Genomic DNA, 21,325 nt, shown 5'->3' on the forward strand with positions numbered 1-21,325 from the left:
CCAGAAGCTTGTAAAAGATAAAGCATGAAGAACAGTAAATCCTGATAGCAACACACAGCTTGACTTTCCGAGAATTAGACATAAAATTGATGTTCCATTATTCACACACTGTATAGAGAATACGTCATCTTGTATTTGTAGCAACAACTGATTTATTCAGACTGATTCATCTCTGTGTTTCCTAAAATAGCTGTTAGGAAAGCTGCGCAATGCAGAATGATTTAACTTGTACTGTCCCCAAATAGGGCATCATTGTACTCTGTATATTGACAGAGTTATGTTAGTGATTGGTTTGATTTCCTTTTTGATTCATTGCCAAGGTTCTATCCAAGCCTTATTAGAAACCTGCTATTAGTTTTTTTATTTTAGCCATTGAACAAGCGGAAAAAAAATAGCAAGAACGTAAGAGATTGTGTTGCTGCTTATGATTATCATGCCTTCTATTGGTGGTGCGCATTTTAAAGTACGGTACCTAGAATTCACCTAGGAAATTGAATCCACAATAGTAGCATGGTAATAAAGTATTCTCTTGTGTTCTTGCCCATCTGTGCTAGCATTAGGGAAACAATTGCTTCAAATACGTGCTCAGTGGTGCTCGGACAACATGTTAATTAGAATCTTGATGACTGGGAAGGCAGCATGGTATATCTCAATCTCATCACATCTCAGAAGTTAGGCAGGGTCAGTATTTGGATGGGAGACCACTAAGGAAGACTCTGCAGAGGAAGGCGATGGCAAACTGCCTTGGCTTCTCACTTGCCTTGAAAGCCCCTTGCTGGAGTCACTGTATATCAGCTGCAACTTTATGGCTCTTTACACACACACTCGCATCTTGACAACTGATTATGCAATTATATCTTTGAAGAGCACAGCAATGGTTTTGTACTACAAACATTTGTTATGGCACTGGAGAACCTTAAGAACATTCAAGGCAGAGAACTTATACAGATCGCTGCAAAGAACAGCACTGTCTCTAAAGGCTGCCTCTAATTTCTCTGTTTGTCATGGGTTTCTGAACAAAGCCCTCTGAAGGTGCCACTCTGAAAGGGTAAGATCGGCAACTGCCCATTCATGCGCATTCTCTATGGTGGCACCTACCTTGTGGAATGGATGGCTTGCAGACTAGGTAAGACTCCCACAATTCTACCATTTTGCAGAATATGCAAGACAGCAATGTTCAGGAGGGCATTTTTATAAAGGGATTAGGACTGCTGTACAATGGAATAGCCCAAGAGGATGTATTTATAAGTGAAGAGAATTATAGTTGTTGCAATGCTTACTGTATCACCTTTTGTAACCCACTTTCTTCATTAACATGTCATGCCTTAGGCAGGGTGTGTGTATTTTTGGCACCGTTTCCCAGTTCTGTAATCCTAGTCATACTACATTGTCTATTGGATGTCTTATGCGGTCTCATTGAACTTTCTTGGTGAGAAGGGTCCACAGTTGAAAGGAGAGAGAAGACTGATCTAAGGAGTACTTTCCCTATCACAAATGGCCAGCTAATCTGGCATCAGGTGTGGGGAGCATGAGGGCATTGTTTCTACAGAAAGGCTCTTAACAAAAGGACATTAATTCATAGGATCACCATAAGTCAGAAGCAACTTGATGGAACTTAACACTCACACATACATTATGCGGCATGAGGTTTTTCGCTGAATGAGGCCCTTTTTATTATATTAAGAACATAAGAGAAACCATGTTGGATCCAATCCAGTCCAACTCTGTGTTACACAATGGCCAAAACCCAGGTACTATCAGGAGGTCCACCTAATGGGGCCAGTACTCCAGAAACCATCCCACTATGGGCCCCCAAGCACCAAGAATACAGAGCATCACTGTCCCAGACGGAGTGTTCCATGTGTCTAATAGCCACTGATGGACCTCTGCTCCACATGTCTATCCAATCCTCTCTTGAAGATGTCTATGCTTGTAGCCAGCACCACTTCCTGTGGCAGTGAATTTCGCATGTTAATTACTCTTTGGATGAAGAAGTACTTCCCTTTATCTCCTCTAAAGAAGAATCAGCTAAGTTTTATGGGGACAAGCAGAAGTCACTGCTGCTCCCTCCAATTAAAAATCAAGGAGTGCTTCATAGAGATTTCATATATTGGTTATGAAACGTTCATTTTAATCCTTCAGAAAAGATGTAAAAATTGCCAGACCCTATAAGTAACTTCACCAAAACGAACAATTTTCATCTTTTCCTATATCTGAGATAAAGCCCTAAAAATTTACAGGAAATGCAAATGGGACTTAAGAAAAGGTTACATTTATATTAAGGAGGAAATGCATTTTATTTTGTTCTATCTTATGTCTCCCTTGTTTAAAGTACCTTTAAATACGATGTAATACAGTTGTATAAATATATCACATTTACAAAAAAACATGTTTTACAACTGTGGTTTTAATCTGAATTTCTCTCCCATGACTTTAGCAAAAGGAATAGTTAAGAACATGCATACAGAATGTTACAATGGCAATATTTGAATTTATGCAGTGAATGAACTGATATAATCAAAATTGGAAAAGTAATAAAAGTAAACTATATGCATAATTTATTCACAGCTTGAAAAAATAAAAACAGGATTTGAAGTACAACACTTAAAAAGACATAAAAGGTTCATTTTGTCACAGTTGTTAACATTGTGCAAATAGGAAGCTGTTCAATTAATTGCAATAATTCAGTGAAACCAATTCTGAAAACAACAAAAGTACGGAAGTGCAAAGACATTTTCCTGGTCAGTTTCAACATGTCAAAGTACAGAAGGATGAGTCAGTCAAGATCTTTGACTCCCCTGTGGTAGAAAACAGCAACAAACAAGACATAACACTGAAGTGAGATAAATTAACAAATGCTGAAGCAAAACTCAAGATTTAAGGCATATCTGTCATCTGAAGAGACTGCAGATATGAATGTCATGGTGGGAATCTGAACAGCAGCAGCATCAAAGATGTTCAAGCAAATGATGTATTTCCCCCCTCAGCTGCCAGTGCTGTCAATGCTTCTAATCTGATATGACTAATTAAACTTATGCATCTGATGGCTATCATTGAGATTTTTTTTTAATATATGCTGCAATTAACCTCGCTCTCCAATTGCTTTAGGAATTCAAGATGCCAGTCCTCGCAAGGAATAGCCACCATAAATACTCTAAAATCAAACACTGTTGCTCAAGGCTGTCTCTCATGTCACACACCTCACAAGTCAGTAAGCCTCACTGGAACTGTCCTGGCTACCCCAGATCAGAAGACATCCCCATAAAGCAGCTTGTATCTCATAAACTCTTTTCAAAGTTCACTGAGAACATCAACTTTATCCAGAGTTCTATTATATCATTTGGACCATCTTCCAACCCAGTCTCACCTATTGGTGTGTTAATAGTGTGGCAGTCAGGAATCAAACTTAAAAGCACTGAGGCAGAGGAAGTGGTACTATGAACTGTGTATACTGTCTTGTCTCCTTTGGGTATCATAGAGATTCAGCAGGGAAGCGGAACACATATGCTAAGAGAATATGGATCACCAAGACTGAAGTGTATGTGATATAAAATGAAACTTTTTGGGGTGTTCTTGAGAGTATCCCTTCTAGAGAGGCAAAAAAGTTGCAACGAAGAGCAAATGTTTGAAAAGAGAACTATTTGTTTCTACAGAAACATTACACAAATCTTAACACATGCATGTTAAGTGGGAACACCTTGAGAATGGTGGCGGAGAAAAGGCATCCATTTGCAAAAAAGGAATATATTTTTTTCCAGAAACACTCAATCTTAGCAATGATCTCTGCCAATTATATTTAGGATTCATAACCTGTAGCAAAACCTGAACCAAGTTTTGGAATATCCTCCACTCTTATCCGGAAGCATTATGACATGCTGCATTGGCAACGCTGACCTGTGCTTAGAGTCAAATATCTTTTCTAATTCTTATTTTAATGTGTTTTTTTTTAAAAAAATGTCAAAGGAATACTTTAGGAAAGCTTGTTCTCAGCAGTCATTAACTAATGCTGTAATGCTCAGGCAAAAGGATCTGACAGCAATGTCCTAAACACTAGATAGTGCCCTATTAGCTTAAGGACTCTCTAAATTAAGTTTGGACTTAGGCCATACATTCAATTTATTCAAGTAGCAGAATGCTGCCAATTTTTTTTTACTCTCTTCCTCTTTTTCAGAAGAATAAGCAATTTGAAAGGTAAGCTCTGAAGTGTTTTACTAAGTCATATATCCAGCATCCCTAAGCACGAAACAGGCGATGGTCTGAACCGAAGAACATGAACGTGTGTGGTCAGAGTTGCCAGTTCTATTTTGGCCTTGCTGTTGATAATTATCTTACGCAGGATAAATACAAATGAAGATGCTTGCTGCAGTTAGAAATCCCAACTGAAGGGTTCAATAGTGGGGGAAGCTCCTAACACACAAAGGGACGTGTGGACAGAACTTGCCCAACCAAGGAATAAGACAACTGTTGCTCCATGCAAGCATTAAAATGCCTGCTCTTGTAATGAGTCACCAAATAAAGACTGGAAGTTGAAGCCAGAACGCACCATTCACAAGGCTTAATAAAAAAAAACAAATGGTTACTTAAAATGATCAACACAAAACACAAAAATTACCCTTGATACATGAGTATATCGCACATTCTTCAGTGCTGAGATTCCTCTCAGTGCAATCTATGAAATAGGAATATCTGAAAACGGAGCGTTCCCATAGTCTTAGCGGAGTCCTGACCAGCTGTGCAGGTATGAAGCCCACCCAGATGGTTGTGACGTGCTCTCCTCCTCACCTTATGAAAAGACAAAAGCATACATCCTTAGTAAATCAAGGAAGAACTGTTAACCCTGAGATCAGAAGCGTGCTTTCACTGACCCATATAACATTGCCCCTTAAATGTGAATGCCCGATTCTATTATAAAACAGAGCTATCCCCTACACAAGTCATGTGTAGGAGCTCACAGAATATTTCTGCAGCAGTCCTGGCATAAGGAGAAATGCTAAAATTACTACTAGCTCTGTCTGTTTCAATTAAGAGAAAGTTGTTGTATCCCCTCTAGACATAGTGCAGAGTATTTCTTCTGATACAGTTTAAAAACCAAATTAAATGAAATCATGCAAATCATCAGTTATACATTCCATTGGTTGATCTGTTACAAATTATGTTGAAGTGCTACGTGTTTCTGTAGTTCTGTGCTACTGCTTGTACCAGTGGAACTATGTTAAGTATATTTATACATCACTGGATTCCAGCCCCATGGTTAGAAACAAATCAGTTAACTTTTGCTTGCTATAGACACTTTGTTGTATGATCTATAATTATTCAGGCCATGTTATTTTGAACAATGATTTTTCAGATCTAAAGTCATGCTCAATGTAGATATAACTGAAGGACCACCTATTATAGCCTTATGAATCATCTCAACCATTATGGCGGTCATCCTTGGAGGTCCTGCATTGTATGTCTCCACCTTCTGATTATTTTTCCTTTGATTAGGCAGGTAGCAAACCAAGAGAGGGCCTTCCTACCCAACGTCTTCATTTTTAAAAATGTTTTTGTATGTATTTTAGATCTGTTTGTAATTGTTTTAATGATATGTGCTTTTTGTGGGGAGTTTGGCTTTAAATGGTTTTTAAGTGTGATTTAATATATATGGTTTATTTTGTTAGCTGACTTGGTGGCCCTTGTGGGGGCAGAAAGGCAAGACAAACTTCATAAATAAATAATAAACATTTAAAAATATAAAAATTCCCACAGTGGGCAAAACGGAGTGGCTCACACCATCTTTTAAAAAAGGTTTTGATTAATTTTTATGTAAGTATGCAGAGCTGCTGTTATTAATGTAAAAACGCCAAAGTAGTACATTTTATTCTAAACATTTAGTCTTGTTTGCAGCACCAGTACGGAGGCTCTTGTAGGTCAAAAGAAAACCAAGTTTTTCACTCTCTCTCTTTTGCTGCATAGTCTTCACCACCAGCAGCCTCTCCACTTTCCTTTTCTTTCTCAGATAGCACACCAGTAGCAAAATAGCTTCACATACCTTGAGCAATTGCAACAAGCTTTCCTTTTTCTTCTGGACTCAGCTGTAACATGGTATCTATTACGGGAAGAAGCCTCTCTCTTTCACTACCTGACTTCAGAAATATAAACTGGAGCAGAACATTCTTCAAATATTCCAGATTAGATACAGATTTCTCTCTCTCCTGGTTCCTTTCTAAACGCCTAATTTCACTTTTAAGAAGCTGAAAAAACACAAGAGATTTTGAAAAAATCCATGAGTGGCTGGGAAAAGCACTGTCAAAATGAGCAGCAAAGGGAAAGTTTTCTGTTACACTGAACACAGCATTATACACTAATTGAATAGAATTTGATCTCACACTGCTAAATTCTGCCAGTCACATAAGTGGAAACAAAGCTGGGTGTCAATGGATAGAGGAATGAAGCTGGCAACTCTGTTATGATGCCTTCTGGGTTATATGACCTTGCAATATCATCTGCAAATATCCAGTAGTATGAATTAGTTCTCATATGCAGAAACCATGGGCAGGCTGAAAGGAAGAGGAGGCTGGGGGAGTTCTGCTTCACAGATGAAGTACACAGAGCCCCTTTCAAGAACATCAGGCAACCAAAAGTCAGAAAATGCTTACAGGATTTTTGTTCAGTAGTCTCCAGAGGCAGTTTAATGAAGTTTAAAGGGGCTAGCAGGGTCTATATATCAGTTGTGAGTTGGATATATCACCCTTCCTTTAAGATGTTGAGGGCCTACCTCTGCCAGGCTGTGCATCCTGAAATGGGCAGTGTAAACTGCTTATTGACATAACAAAGGCTTCAAGAGTTCTTACTCATGTCCTAATCTCTCACCAAATCATCACTGGTGACCAATTCACACATCTGAATGTCAACAGTCAACATTACAACCTCTCTTCCTAGGAAATCTGCAAGTTTGTTTAAGCAAGCATGTACTTGCTTCAATCAAGTGACACTAGAACTGTGGTGGTGATGTGCTTTAAGACTTTATGGACTGCAGGGCAACCATCAATCTTAGGTTTTTTTCCTACATCTTCACCATATGAAGTTTATTTCAACTTAAACCAAATTCTCCCTGGTCACCCTGCTAGATGATCCACGCTGGGAGATGGACAGAGGAAGCGTGACTCTGTTGATTCTCCTTGACCTCTCAGTGGTTTTTGATACCATCAGTTATGACATCCTTCTGGATCACTTTTCCAAGCTGGGATGGGGAGGCAGTATTTTGTAGTGGTCCTACTTGTAGGGTAGGTTTCAGAAAGTGGTGATAGGGCACTATTGCTCTGCCCCTTGGCCTTTAGAGAGTCCCACAAGTTTCTATCTTGTTCCCTATGTTCTTTAGTATCTGCATGAAACTGCAGGGCAAGGTCACCCAGAGATAGGGGCTGGGTTGTGACCAATATGTGAATGACACTCAGTTTTATCTAACACTTCCAGCTGATCCCAGAGAGGTTGCAGAAACCCTCACCAGTGCCTAAAGGCAGCTTTATTATGGATGCATGCCAAAAAACTTTAGATGCATGCCAATAAACTGAAGGTTAACACTGACAAAATGGAAGAGCTACTGGTATTTTTATTTATTTATTTTAATTTTATTTTATTTATATCCTGCCCTCCCCACTGAAGCAGGTTCAGAAGGGATGACCTGGGATTTAATGTGGATTAGTTGCACTCTCCTTGAAGGAACAGGTCTGTAGTCTGGGGGTTCTACTGGACCACATCTTACAGCTAGGTAAAGCAGGGGGCAGGTGCCAGCAGGTGAAGACTTTTGTTTTGTTTGGCATTTTTCTCAGAGGGGAGAAGGGTGGGGTATAAATTTTGTACAATAAATAATCACTGTATACCACAATCCTATTCCATTATAGGGGGTATGCTCCTGGATTGTCCTTGTCTGCTAGAGTTATAACCCCTACACAAAATTGCCCTTCTGATTCTTTGAAGCATGACTTATCTTGTCCTTGGAAACAGCGGTGGCAAAAGGGTTACACATTCCATGCTGTACAAAAGACTTCATCTGATGACAAGCCTTGCTGATGCAATATTGATAGCTCTGCTTTTTAATCCAACTCCCAGTTCTAAAGTCTGTGCTCTTAGCTCATCTTCTGCTCCTGAAGCACTCTATTCACTTACAGCAACTTATGCAACATGCCTTTGCCTGTTTCTCAAAGCAGGAGAACTGCTAATGCCAAATAAAGAAACTGACTAGTCGCGTGCATATTGTTGTGAGCATTGGTTCCAGATAATATGAAGTGAATTGATCAAGACGAAGGTCTACTACCAAAACACTAAACGTGTTATCATTTACACTTCATTATAAAGACATTGCCTCATGTGTTGAGTCTTCAATGTACTGCAAAGTAGCTTTGGACATCGTCATTCATCAGGAGAGGTCAAGCACCTACTAGGACTTTGCACTCTTTGGAGTCTTTACATGGACTCTTTCATGTTGAAAATTGGCAAATGTGCTGTTGTAATTTTGATTTATAATTTTGGATATATACATTATATGTTATAAAATAGTATGAGATATTCCTTTAATAATGAGTCTTTGAAAAAATGCTCTGTATTGAGCAATTACAGCATGTAAATTTCACTGAAATTGACTTTTTTGTAGAACAGGGGTTTCCCAACTTTACTGTGTTCATCCTGTTTGGTTTGCTTGGTCTCAAAGCAGGGCAGAGTGCTTGGTGAGACAGACCTTTGTCCTGCTAAACTTTTGTACAACTTAGAAAATGCAGAACACAACAGCATCTGTGCAAGCTGGTGGGGAGGGGAAACACATACACAATAACAAGAATAACAAATTCACATGACAATTACAAAAGGATTTGTTGACAATCATATGAATTAGAAGTTTGCTAAGGGTCTGCCTACTGACCTTAATTTGTTCCATTAGGATTACATTGGTTGCTTCTGATTCCCGAAGTAATCCATTTAAGTGATCGGCACTCTTTGTTGTGGTGTTTAGCTTCTGGACCAGCTCTTCTTTCGTAAGCTCTGCTTGCCACTGTGGAGGTTCTGCAGCATTGAAAAGGTAATGTGAAATTTGCCTCACATGATTTTATTTTATGGAGTCGCTATTCTTTATGGCTGCCATCCAGAGTTATACAGACAGTTATGGACTAGAGCTCTACTCCTATCTAGATCTTTGCTCCCTGGCTCTGATGTAGTAACAGCAATGGCTGAACAGGGAGGCTACTTTTTACACTGAACATAATCTCTTCACTGCAACCATAAAAAAATAAAATGCCAGTTGTACTCAGGAATATAAACACATACAGAGTTTTTCTGGATGGTGGCCTGTGCCTATAAACCAAAAGAGCAATACTGAATATACACATGTAAAAAAACCGAAGCCCTTACCAACAACTCTGCAGAACTAGATCTCTAATATAACACTCTTTCCATTAAAAAAGTTCACAGGCAACCTTCAGAATACGATTTCCCGTCTACTTAAAAGAAGTTGAGTCTTCCTTGTTTTTCACCAAAACAGCAAATATGTTTGACAGTGCACATCCATTATTTGATAACTCTTAGCAGTTCACTGAATAGCATTTCGTTTTAGAGAACAGTCTCAAAGTTGTCATTCCCACTTCCCCCATTACTGAAACTAAAATTAAGTTAATAATCCCATATTCTTCCATCTCAACTGTGCTTCCCAGCCCGCTGCTGCCATTTTTTTAGACTTTAAAGTTCTTAGGGCAAGTACTTGTCTTTTGTAAGTGCCACACTCACATATGGTGTTTCATAAACAACAACATAAAAGCTCTCTCTTTGGTACTCAATGATGGTTTATCTACAAATTACCACTTAAAAAGCAGTATTATAAAATGATAAGAATAAAATCTTCAGCTTCTGTTATCTGACATACATAAATTAACTTTACTGCTGCTAAAACTGCCATATTAAAGCTAATACTTTTCATTCTCTGGTGCTTGCGAAGAACAATTTAACCTCAGGATTACAAAAAACAAAAATAAAACCCATCCACAATTAATCCTCTCTAATCTATGACTCTGTAGAGTATCAGCCAGTCCCTCAGAGCATAAAGCTTAAAGAATTAATCATTAGTTGAGTGGATATTTGCTCCAACTCCAGCAGAGAAGATATGTCAATTATGTTAAGCCAGTCTAACTTTTCAGCTCAGCAGCTCAGAGTTCTGGTAATGGACTGTGAGAGTGGCTATCAGGAACACTGGAAGAGACTGCTTCAATCATAAATGCTTTTTGAGGGAGCAAATTAAGGAAGTAGAGCAAAAAAAGACAACAAAAATAACCCTCCAGGCTGGAGGACGGGCACCCTGGCAACACCTCCAAAGACTACCAAGCATTACTAGTTCTGGAGACAGGGAAACTGCCACCACCACCACATGGCCTTTGAAGAAGTGTTCCTTACCAAGTTTTGCATCAGGTGTATTAAGGAGCTGTTCCAAGGACGGTACGTAAGTGCTGGCAGAAGATACAGACTCTGTGTCAGTGGTTTCCATTCCTTCTCCTTCCTCTCTAGCTACAGTGTGCACATCAAGAAGAGGAAGGTCAGTGTTCCTTCTTTCTCGCAAGTTCTTTGTTGGTATATTGGAAGGAGTAGGACCTGAAAAACCAGGAATTCTACTAAAATATAAGGTTGAAACTGGAATGCAATCACACAAAAGCTGGCCAGACAGAAAGAATGCTTCAAAACACTTTAGTACACCGGGCAGAAAACTAACTACAGTCCTCTCACACCTCCAGTGGTAAACATATAGTATTAAAACCAAACAATCTCATAGTTCCATAGGGCCTGCAAGATGGTGCTCTTCTGCCAGGCATTTACTAATTAAGATCAAAGCTTGCAACAGACTGAAATATTTGGATCAATTCAAAACATGACCTTAAGACCTGTTTTTATATAGAACATCTAGAAGGAACAGCGGAAAAGCAATATCCGATAAAGAATGGGCAGCTATCCACCATCATAAAATGCACTACTATTTAAGATTTATATAGCACCTCAAATTGTTTTTATAGTTTTATGTTTTATATTAATTAATGTATTTATATGTTATGTTACAGAATTCAATGACTACTGGTTTTTATGTAACTTTTATGAATATGTAAGCTGCTCAGAGCCTGCTTTGGCGGGGAGGGTGGGATATAAATAAAATCAAATAAATAAATAAAAACTGCCACATCCTCCATATGTAATAAGCTCTGCCAACAAGCACATAATGGAGGAAGAGATCCCCTGGTTTAGTGATGGAGCTGACAATTCATTTTAAGACAAGCCAAGGTCTCAGAAGAGTGTGATTGTTGAGGGGAAAGAGCTGGCAATATCTGCCAGCTGGTTCTAGCTCAACATTATTTCTGCCCATTGTTAACAAAAGAAGCTTACTTTTTGAACTTGGCTCACTTTTGAGTTGAAAGAGCTGAGCTTCTACTTTGGACAGCTGCTGCTGCAATGTCTCCACTGTCTTCCTGTGCTCTTCCTGAAGATGTCTGACTTGGTCTCGGAAACTGTTCCGAAGAGCTTCATTCTGGGCTATCAGCTGACTCGTAGTCTGTGCATGCTCCGACTTCATCACCATGTTTTCAGACTGTATTGTACAGAGCCTGTAGGAAAAGAGAAGTCCATGTATTAGAAACCAAGAGTTGATTCTAAATATAAATAGATAGTCCTTGGAGCCAGAAATATATGGTATCACTACATTTCAAGTTTGAAGGAACCTTAAAAATTGCAAGTAAACCCAACAGCAATACCCAGAGAATTGTGGGGTTTTACCTCCAAAGACCAAATTTATTTTTTGATTTGGATCTAAGCCTTTCAGGAACCTAGTTCACAGAAAGGACAGTCTCATTCCCCTTGAAAGGCCACTCCTGAGGATGGGAGAACAAAAAGTAATAGGGGCTACAGCACCTCCTATCATCACTGCATTCCATGCTGCTCCCAATGATAATTCAACATTCAGAAGCAAAGGGCTGTGCTAGGAAGGTAGCAAAAATCTCTTCCATCAATTTGCAAGGGTTGGATCCACTCAGTGGATTCAAATATTAAATGCTAGTGACAAGAAGGAACACCACCACAATTTACACAGTCGATGCATACTTTTCCCTGAGCTCTGCTTCCTTTGCTACGGTCTCCTGAAGAATTTTATTGTGCCGTTCCAGCAACGTGTCATGTTCTGACTGCAGTGCTTGAAGCTCAGCTACGTTGATTTGCAAGTTTTGTTGAGTGTCTTGCAATTTTATCTTTAATTGATCTATTACATTTTCTAGGTGTTCTCTAAAGGAAAGAAAACAAAACAAAGCAAATTGCTTACAAACGTTAATGCTACTTTTGAACTTTTATATGCATCATTAGCAGACTATGAAAATAATTTGTTCTGTATGTTAAAGGACTTTGTCTCGGCATTGAATAGTTTCAATGGTAAGATGCATAAGGGAGCTGTAAAAAGTAAAGGAAATGATGGATGGCCTTGATTTTCAGTGATCCCTGGCCCCAAAAGACATCCAGCTGTCCTTGACCAGAGCCAGGACTTTCTCAGCCCCTGGCTCCCACCTGGTGGAACTTTCTACCAAATCATATCTGTGCCTTGTGGTACTTGATGGAGTTCTACAAGGCCTGTAAGGCAGAGATGTTCTGCCAGACTTTTGGCTGAGGACAGCACTCCCCGCCCAGCTTCCTGCCACCTCTCCCACATCATGATGACATAGTCTGAAATCTGATGTCTTAGCGCTATTTGAGAATTGTTTTTAACAAATTTTATTATATGTATTTTTGTTGTTGTTTGTCACTCAGAGCCCTGAGTACTCAGGGATTGGGTAATCCAAAAATCTAAATTATAAATAAATAAATATAGATGGAATTTGGGATGACAGGAGGAATGCTGGGAGAAGCATGTGACTCTTTTTATTGCTGTTGTGGCTACACGGAAGAGTAAGGGAGCACCAAACTGAGGCACACTGGGAACAGGATCACCTCCAGTTTTCCAGTTCAACACAGGAGCCCACAGTGGCTGAGGAAGAGAATTCTGGGATATTCCTAGCCCTTGAGGCAGGCAGGAAGGAGTGTATGTAAAACCACTGACACTTCCAAGCAGCAAGGTGTGGGGCAAGATACTACATAAAAAGCTTTCCGTTTCACTGGAGAAAGGCTAGATGTCAGTACTTGTTTGGGCTAGGACCAGGGCTCAGTAGTAGAGCACCTGTGCAGCATGCAGAAAGTTAGAGGGCGTGGATTTACCAAGACATGTTAACTTGGCAAATATCGCAGTGCTTTTTTTTTTTAACTAGTTATTTTGGCTCAAATAGCTTTTTGCAAAATTCATTGGCAGAAACAAGGAAGAAAGTATGCTGAATGCCCTGAGATTGCAGGAAACAGTGTCATTGTAAGGAATAGCAAAAGCAACCATATCTTTTGCAAGGAAAGAATCCTCTACCTACCTATCAGGGGGACTCTGAACCCAGGAGGAACTGATGTCCCTGGCATTAAAAGCTGATACCCCAAAGTCAACCAGCTAGTTACCTTTCCTGTTTGCTACCATCTGTTTCAGCTTGAGAAGATTTATTCTTCTGTCTTAAAACATTATGAACACGGACTTTGTAGCTTTCAAATTCAGATGACACAGCAGTGTGTTCTGCCTGCAATGACAGGGGAGGGTTGATCATAGTTCACAAGCAGCTGTTATTAAATGATCAAGAAAGCCTAGACTCTCTTGAGAATGGCAGTAAAAAGTGTTCAGCATTATCCATGCCTTCCAGATACCCTTTTAAAATGTATCAACAGATGCAATGTTATTTTGCCATCAAAGTTTAGTCAGTGACTACAAACACCACAAGCTGGGGGCTGAATCACCACAAGCAGTCATTCTGCTGTGACATATGCCGCCATCATAGCCATTCACTCCTGCAAACATATCAATCAGATGCTGAATTATAATTAAACTGGATGCTGAGTCATTCTGTTCTACTCAAGCCAAGAAGACAAATACTTCTACATTCAATTTGGAGGATCTGTTGAAGGTCACACGTAGATGGTGCATTGTCATCAAAGCATAATACAGATTCCTCTTTAAACAGTCTACCTTAAAAAATTTCCACAATACAAATGTACTCACCAAACAATCAAAAATTCCTCACAACTTAATCCTTACTACACAGCAAATACCTAATCATCATGGGAAAGACAGATGTGTCCTTATTAAGTACTTTGGAAAATTTCACTCTGTTTTCCTGGGCCCACAACTGATAAAATATACATGCAAGAGACCATGATTTTACTTGATCTGTTTATAATCTGCTTAACTTTCACTCTGTCCTAGGAATTAAAGCTGTACATCACCAAAATCTTAACTTTTTTTTTTAAGCTCATTTTACCATTAGCCACTGCTGTGCTCAGCCCCTATTCCTGCAACATCCTTATAATGTCATCAGCTGGATCTTCCTTTTTAAAATACAGACCTAGAATCCTCTCTTTCCTTATAGGTGCTACATAACTATAGACAGGGAAACCAAAAAGCAAGCCGTGTGCCAGTTGGCACAACAGACATCAGAGGCATGGACAGTGAACTGAGCGAGTCTCCTAAAAGTGGTCAACATGGATCAGCATTCAGCCTTTTGGAATAGCAGTATTCTTTATCCTCATAATCTGTCCCTCTCTATATAAAGGAGAAGCTAACTTGAGAGGTGTATTATTACTTTCAGCACTGCCTGCACCTGAATAATAGCCTTGGTTCAAAAACACTGCTTTCAGGCAGTCTTTCCTCAAATGTAAGCTGGTCAGGAAGAAGCCATTAGCTAAAAACTGAAGCCCCCCCCCCCCCCCCCCACAAAATACCTTTGCTGCACTGCACTCTTCTTGGAGTGTTGCAAGTTTCTGCTGATAAGTACTCAAAACCCGCTGGTGGTGTTCTACGGAAGTCCGCAGTTGCTCCTGAAGTTTGTGTTTTTCTGAGGTTAGATCAGCCAACTGAATCTGGAGGAAGAGATTTATGTCAGTTAGAAGGTGACTTTCCTGGACAAGCATCCTCCCGCTCAGTACAGAATTTTCCTCCAGAATTTGTCTCCATGAATGAACTAGACATAGCAAGATGGTTAGATTCAAGAGGCCAACAAATTTTTTGCACGGTGATCACAGTGGTGTTTCAGGCATACCACTTTTTCTTACATCTATTACCATCCTCTTCTATTTATTGACCTGGGAACTCAGGCCTTTAAAAAGTGGTGACAACAGGCATATTACACTTTTATTATTTTACATATATCAAAACTCAAAAGCCAACTGAGCAATTGGTCTGATGTGCTGAATTCAAGTGAGTACATTTAATGAGAGGCTACTTGAGATGCTTGGTTTTCTATATCCAGGCACAGAAAAAGGAATGCCACAAACGTACCGCAGGTATGTGCACAGTTCCACTTGGAACATGTCAGTTTTTCATCCACACTTGAATGTGACAAGATCACATGGTCATACCTAATTGTAAATTTCTCCCTTTATCCATAGCTCTAAAGCTCTAAGAACATATTCTCTGTGGCAATCAGTCCTGGATTAACCATTAAGCAAAATAAGCACATGCTTAGGGTACCAAGGGAAGTGAGACATCACAGCATTTCCCCCCTAGCTATCATGCCCTTAATTCTTTCGCTGCCACACCTAGCTTCAGTAGATTTTTTTGTAATTGTCCTTATCTGCCACATTCGATTTTAATCTGCACGGTGACTAAATTTAGCACAGTGACTAAATTTCAACTTCAGCACGTTCTGAGTCTTAATGTAGTGTCAGTTAAGGCACCGTTGTAGGGCTGCGCTTAGGGCAATAGTTGGCCTTAAATCTAGCCCTGGTGGTCAGTTTGGTGTAATGGTGAAGTGTGTGGACTCTTATCTGGGAGAACCGGGTTCGATTCCCCACTCCTCCACTTGCACCGGCTGAAAAGGCCTTGGGTCAGTCATAGCTCTCTCGCAGAGGTTGTCCTTGAAAGGGCAGCTGCTGTAAAAGCTCTCTCAACCCCACCCACCTCACAGGGTGTCTGTTGTGGGGGAGGAAGGGAAGGGAGATTGTGAGCCGCTCTGAGACTCTGAGATTCAGAGTGTACGGCAGGATATAAATCCAATACCAATCAATATGTTTTGGGAGCTGCCTTTGTATTCAAAGGAATGATTCAGCAGTGTTAAGCGCACTTAAGACAGCTTTACTCATCTGAGCAAAGCCTTCTGATGTGCCAACCTGTAAATGGGTAAGATTGGCAATTCTCCATTTACATGCATTCTCTGTTGTGGCCCCCCACCTTGTGGAATGGTCAAGCCTGAGGTCAGAAAGGGTCCCCACACTTCTGTCATTCCAGAGAATGTGTAAAGCAGAAATGTTCAGGAGGACATTTTTATGGGGATTAGAATTGCAATGTAATGGAACAGTCCAGGAGGGGACTTTTACAAGGGAATAGGAATATTGTCTTTGGCCACCAAATGAGAAGAGAGCATTCACTGGAGAAGATCCTGAGGCTGGGAAAGACAGAAGGCAAAAGAAGGGGACGGCTGGACAGCGTTACTCATGTAACAAACACGAATTTGAGCAGACTTCGGAGGATGGTGGAAGACAGGAGGGCCTGGCATGACTTTGTCCATGGGGTCACAAAGAGTTGGACTCAACTGTGCGACTGAACAACAACAAAGGAATGTTGTCTATTGCAATGTTTATTGTATATTGTGTTTTACTGCACTGTTCTCTAATCCACTTTCTGCATTGTTTATGGTAAGTCATGCCTTTGGCAGTTTTCCGTTTGCCCTGTTTTCTAATTTGTAATCAAAAGTCCTATTGCAATGCTTATTGTACATCTGATGCTACCTGACTGAATTATTTTTATATTTTGTAATCTGCCTTTCATCTCAGCAAGAAGGGCAAGCCATAAATGAAACAAACAGAACAAAATACAAACCTATTTTAATAGGAACTAAAAGCAAACGCTTAAATCGTATTCCAGGGGAATCAGACTGAAAAGAGGCTTAAACTTTCATTTTGCCCATTAAGTGGGATCATCACTAGCTTATTAAGTGGGATTATCATCACATACTTCATTTATGAAGTGATCATATGACTTCTGTTGTGTTCTGCTTTCTTGTGTATGCCCTTATTATACCTAATCAGAGCACCAGTAGCATATACCAAGATGCAAGTTGCAGTACAAATATTTTAGCCCATTCAATGTTGCCTGCCTGCCAAGGGAATTAAAAGCAAGGGTTTATTTTCACAGCTGAATTTATTGAACACATCAGAAAAAGAGCTGGGTTTACAACTTTAAAAGGATGCCCAGATCCAAGATGCACTGTCTTGAAGGTTTAGCTGATTTCAACACAAGCTATGAATAAGTAATAACAGTTTACAAAAGAGGGTCTGAGAAGATGGCATCAAGTGTAAGCCACAGATTGTGAAGATGGCTTAAAATAAAAAAATTGGCTCCCTCCCTGGTAATATCACCCTTTCCCACTACTTAGGGGGGAAATGTTTATGTTCCTTGCCTTGTAAACTTCCACTTGCTGCTGACTTGCTTCCAGCTCTCCTTTTAAAGATGCCTGAATTCTCAGAAGTTCATTTTCCTACAAAACATAAGCATAGTAAAGGTGACACTAGAGAAGACAAGACACAGAGGCGGCAGCATCACTCTGTTACAAGAAGAACAGGCTGAACATACAGTAAAAAAGGACTCACTGTTTGTTTCAAGTCAGCCAGCTCTTTTTTCGTTTTCACCAGCAGCTGTTTGATCTTGGAGTTCTTATCCTCAAACTGCTGTACAGAAGCCTGAAATGACTCTAATGAATTAAACAGGTATTATAAATTACAAAACTCCAGAACATTTTATAAAAGCTTTCTTCTGGTTTCATGTTTTCTGACAATTTCAGAAAGATGGGTGTTAATGACGCCTCATTCTTGCACCTTCATTTCAAGTGAAAGCTATACAAAAAACATTAGTAGTTTGATTTTTTTTTAAAAATATATATATATATTTAAACACTTTTTCTGGTAAAAGTATCCTAAACATAATTGACAATACACAAAGTAGGCTTATTATAACCCACAGCCGTGAAAAGAGAACTTTTTAGATTACATCCAGCACTCTATCAGCACAAGGACAACAGGTCTTTGCCATGTTCCCCTTTTCAAGCAGTCACTTCTGACACCAGGACCGTTGATTCCCAAGGTCACAGGATATGTGTGGAATAACAGCAATGCACTGAGGAAGGAAAAGCAGATGAAACCACTCCTCCTCCTCTTCAAACAACCACAGGTCCAACTGATAGAAGATGATCTATTTTGCCCTTTCTTCAGTGCAGCTTCTGACCTACATGGCTAGTCTATGTGGGTCCTGTAACCCTGGGAATAAACTTTCCTGATATTCGAGGGGACTGTCAGGGGGGAGAAACATAGCAAAGACTTGCATATACCAGTGCCAGTATGTTCTGCTGACAGACTGTTGTCTAAACCTCTGAGAAATGGTGCCTGTCCTTAGTAACTGCATCGCCTACAAACAAATCCTGTTACTTTAACTCTTATTTGGTAGATAAAATTTGTTGTTACTTGTTACTGGATAATTTATTTGACTGTAGTGAATAATTGGTGTTATCACACTGTGTTCTTTTCCTGATGTATGAGGGAGCTTCTATTTTTGTTGGTATTAAACTGTTTATATTTTGGTTATTCTTTCACAAGACTAGTTTTGTATTCAGACTATAATGATTTGTAAATGTTGTTTCCTTCGTATTATGGTTTAAAAAAGTTCTCATGAAAATAAAAATTGTTTGTGGGGGGGAAAAAAGAAACGGTGCCTGTCCAACAGGTTATCAAATTTGCACATGCTATAGCAGCGGTCGCCAAACTCACTTAACGTAAGAGCCCCATAGAATAAACGTCAGATGTTTGAGAGCCATGAGACATGGATCTCAGATGTTCGAGAGCCACAAGAGAAGGCAGGCAGGAAGAAAAATAAATGGGGGAAAGGAGGAGGGAGGAAAGGTGGAGGGGGAAAAGCAATTTTAAATGTATTACCAAAGCCACCAGCTGATTTGGCTTGATGAAGTAATCTAAAGAGAGAGATGCCAGTTGTGATGGGGGTTTCAAGAGCCACATAATATGTGTGGAAGAGCCACAGTTTGGCCACCTGTGTGCTATAGCATGCCCTTGATCTTTCTAACAAAATGTTTCAGCATCTACTTAAAGCAATTTCTGGGACATTATTTGCATCTCTCGAGTTGGTGCTATTAACTTTGTTTGCATGATACTTCTTTATATCAGGTCTATGCACAAAATCCCCTTGCTACATTAAAATATACACAGAACCTTCTTTAGACAAAAGGAATTCAGAGATAATGTAAAGCTCACTCATTTCATCTTGCAGTGTTTCTTGCTTTTGCTTCTGAATTTTAATCTCTTGCTCAAGATCCTCAATTCTGCTGCCTCTGTCGCTCAGCTTTTGATTCAGTTCTTTAACCAAACGCTCATAATCAGCTATTTCCATGTCCATCAATGTACTCTTCTGTGCATCCTGTATGTTATTTAAGCAGATGATATTCACAAAATTAAAATTTAGAACTCCACTGGTCAAATCTTTTTGAGCAGGGGTTGGGTCAGATGGCCTGTATGGTCCCTTCCATGATTCTGTTTGGTTACCGCATGACAAAGGTCTCTCCTTTATCTCAACTGAATTATAGTTTAACATACCATGGGTTATCCAAGTTAAAGTTTCTATATCCAGTGCACCAATAAATGCAGCCATCATGTGACTCACAAGTTAGAAACTGGAAGCTCTGCCCCCCCAACCCAAAATAAACAATTATTTTTTAAAAATTCTAGATAATTCCCAAGTGCTTCCAAGAACATTCAAGTTATTCATTTGTAAGTAGCTCTGAGACAAATTGCCAGCTCTATTCCCAGAAACAGTATACAACTTTTTAGGCAATGTTTGCCTGCAATCTTTAAGCCAGTTACCGAAAAGCAGTTGTGTTAATGTCAATAGGAACGTTGTGGAGAAAAATGATTAGTCCACCAAGGGAATCCATCTTTCATTACCCCTCCTTACTATCTGACACAAACTGGAAAGAGGGCAACTTTAAACATAGTGTAGCCTGATCCACTATCTCTCTTTTTATCATCCTCCAGCCGGTTTTAAAATTCCCTCTGTTGTATAAAATACTAAACACAATCTATAATATAGAAAGGGGTGGGGCTATGTGGACAAGAACCAGTTGATCTATCAATGGCTCCCCCTGAATTCGGTGTGACCAACGAATGGCGATATAATCACTGACTCTGGGAAGGGGGCTTTCTTGTTTGTTTGTTCCTCTGGTCCTGAAAAGCATGAGTGCATCCTCTGACGTTAAGGCGATGAAATCACCCTGCCCAGAGTACTGACGCTCTCCCCGATGGTTACCAGGCATCACAATCTACCTTCTTTGCCATCTCCAGCTCTTCCAAGACTTTTTGGAGATGCTTTCTTTCTTTCTGAAGTTGGGCCTGCAGATCCTCAACTTCTTTTGCAGTGGTGCTGTGCTCCTGCAAAAACAGTTTAAACACTATTCATTGAAGGAGACAGACAGACAGATATTTTGGGTTCATGTCTGTTTTTTTCTGAAAGACTCTGGCTGACCTTTATTTTTTGTTCTTTTAGAAGTTTTTCAGCTTCAAGTTCTTTGTCTGTTTTTGCTTTGGCTTTCTGCATTTCTAACAGCTGGGTTTCCAACAGCTTGGTGTTGGTCTGCAGAGTCTCTATCCGAGCCAAGAGATCCGTATTAGTAGAGCGCCACTGGTCTTGCTAAAAGAGGTATTAGCAACAAGAACGTTAGGAAATATTAAGTCAAGATCTCATTTGCAAATGATGTCTTCTGGGCTTTGAAAAGAATGTGTTCTGAGCCTCTGGAACATTCCACAAAGGCTGCTCCCTGAACCCCAGAACACATAGGTATTTAAAAAAAAGAAAAAAGAAAAGAAATCCAAACACACCTATTGTGTGCAACAACACTAGGCAAAGATCTCTACTTTCCCAGATGTATACTCAAAAGGAATCCATGATTAAGTTCTCAACCAGTATAGAATGGCATGATCTTCACAGGGATATTCCTATATAAGTTGCACCATTGTAGGAAACATGTTTCATATGCAATGACCCTTTGACAGCAATGCTAGAACCTAAGCCAGCAGTGGCCAGAAAGTTTTTGGTAAAATATCAACTTGTTTCTAGCTCAATACTTGGAAAAAACATTCAAGAATGACTACAAAATGCCAAAAAATGTTTATTTATACCATGATGCCTCAAAAGAATGTTATGTATTTCTGAAGCAAAGCAGAC

At 39.7% G+C, this 21,325-nt stretch overlaps 1 protein-coding gene across 1 annotated transcript in view; it reads right to left on the bottom strand.

Moving 5' to 3' along the window:
* Positions 1–2,535: 2,535 nt before the first annotated feature.
* GCC2 (GRIP and coiled-coil domain containing 2) overlaps positions 2,536–21,325 on the bottom strand; it is a 39,683-nt gene continuing 20,893 nt past the window's right edge. Inside the window, exons 11-23 of the mRNA XM_060233773.1 lie at positions 20,627–20,791; positions 20,428–20,532; positions 19,363–19,525; positions 17,695–17,795; positions 17,505–17,582; positions 14,830–14,967; positions 13,519–13,634; positions 12,100–12,276; positions 11,389–11,606; positions 10,414–10,608; positions 8,897–9,036; positions 6,032–6,233; positions 2,536–4,782 (exon numbers count right to left, since the gene is read on the bottom strand). Of these exons, the coding sequence (XP_060089756.1) occupies positions 4,712–4,782; positions 6,032–6,233; positions 8,897–9,036; positions 10,414–10,608; positions 11,389–11,606; positions 12,100–12,276; positions 13,519–13,634; positions 14,830–14,967; positions 17,505–17,582; positions 17,695–17,795; positions 19,363–19,525; positions 20,428–20,532; positions 20,627–20,791 (1,869 nt within the window). The 3' untranslated portion in view covers positions 2,536–4,711. The remainder of the gene's footprint in view (positions 4,783–6,031; positions 6,234–8,896; positions 9,037–10,413; positions 10,609–11,388; positions 11,607–12,099; positions 12,277–13,518; positions 13,635–14,829; positions 14,968–17,504; positions 17,583–17,694; positions 17,796–19,362; positions 19,526–20,427; positions 20,533–20,626; positions 20,792–21,325) is intronic.

Source organism: Heteronotia binoei, chromosome 3, assembly GCF_032191835.1.
Source record: "Heteronotia binoei isolate CCM8104 ecotype False Entrance Well chromosome 3, APGP_CSIRO_Hbin_v1, whole genome shotgun sequence".
In the NCBI taxonomy this organism is placed as follows: domain Eukaryota; kingdom Metazoa; phylum Chordata; class Lepidosauria; order Squamata; family Gekkonidae; genus Heteronotia; species Heteronotia binoei.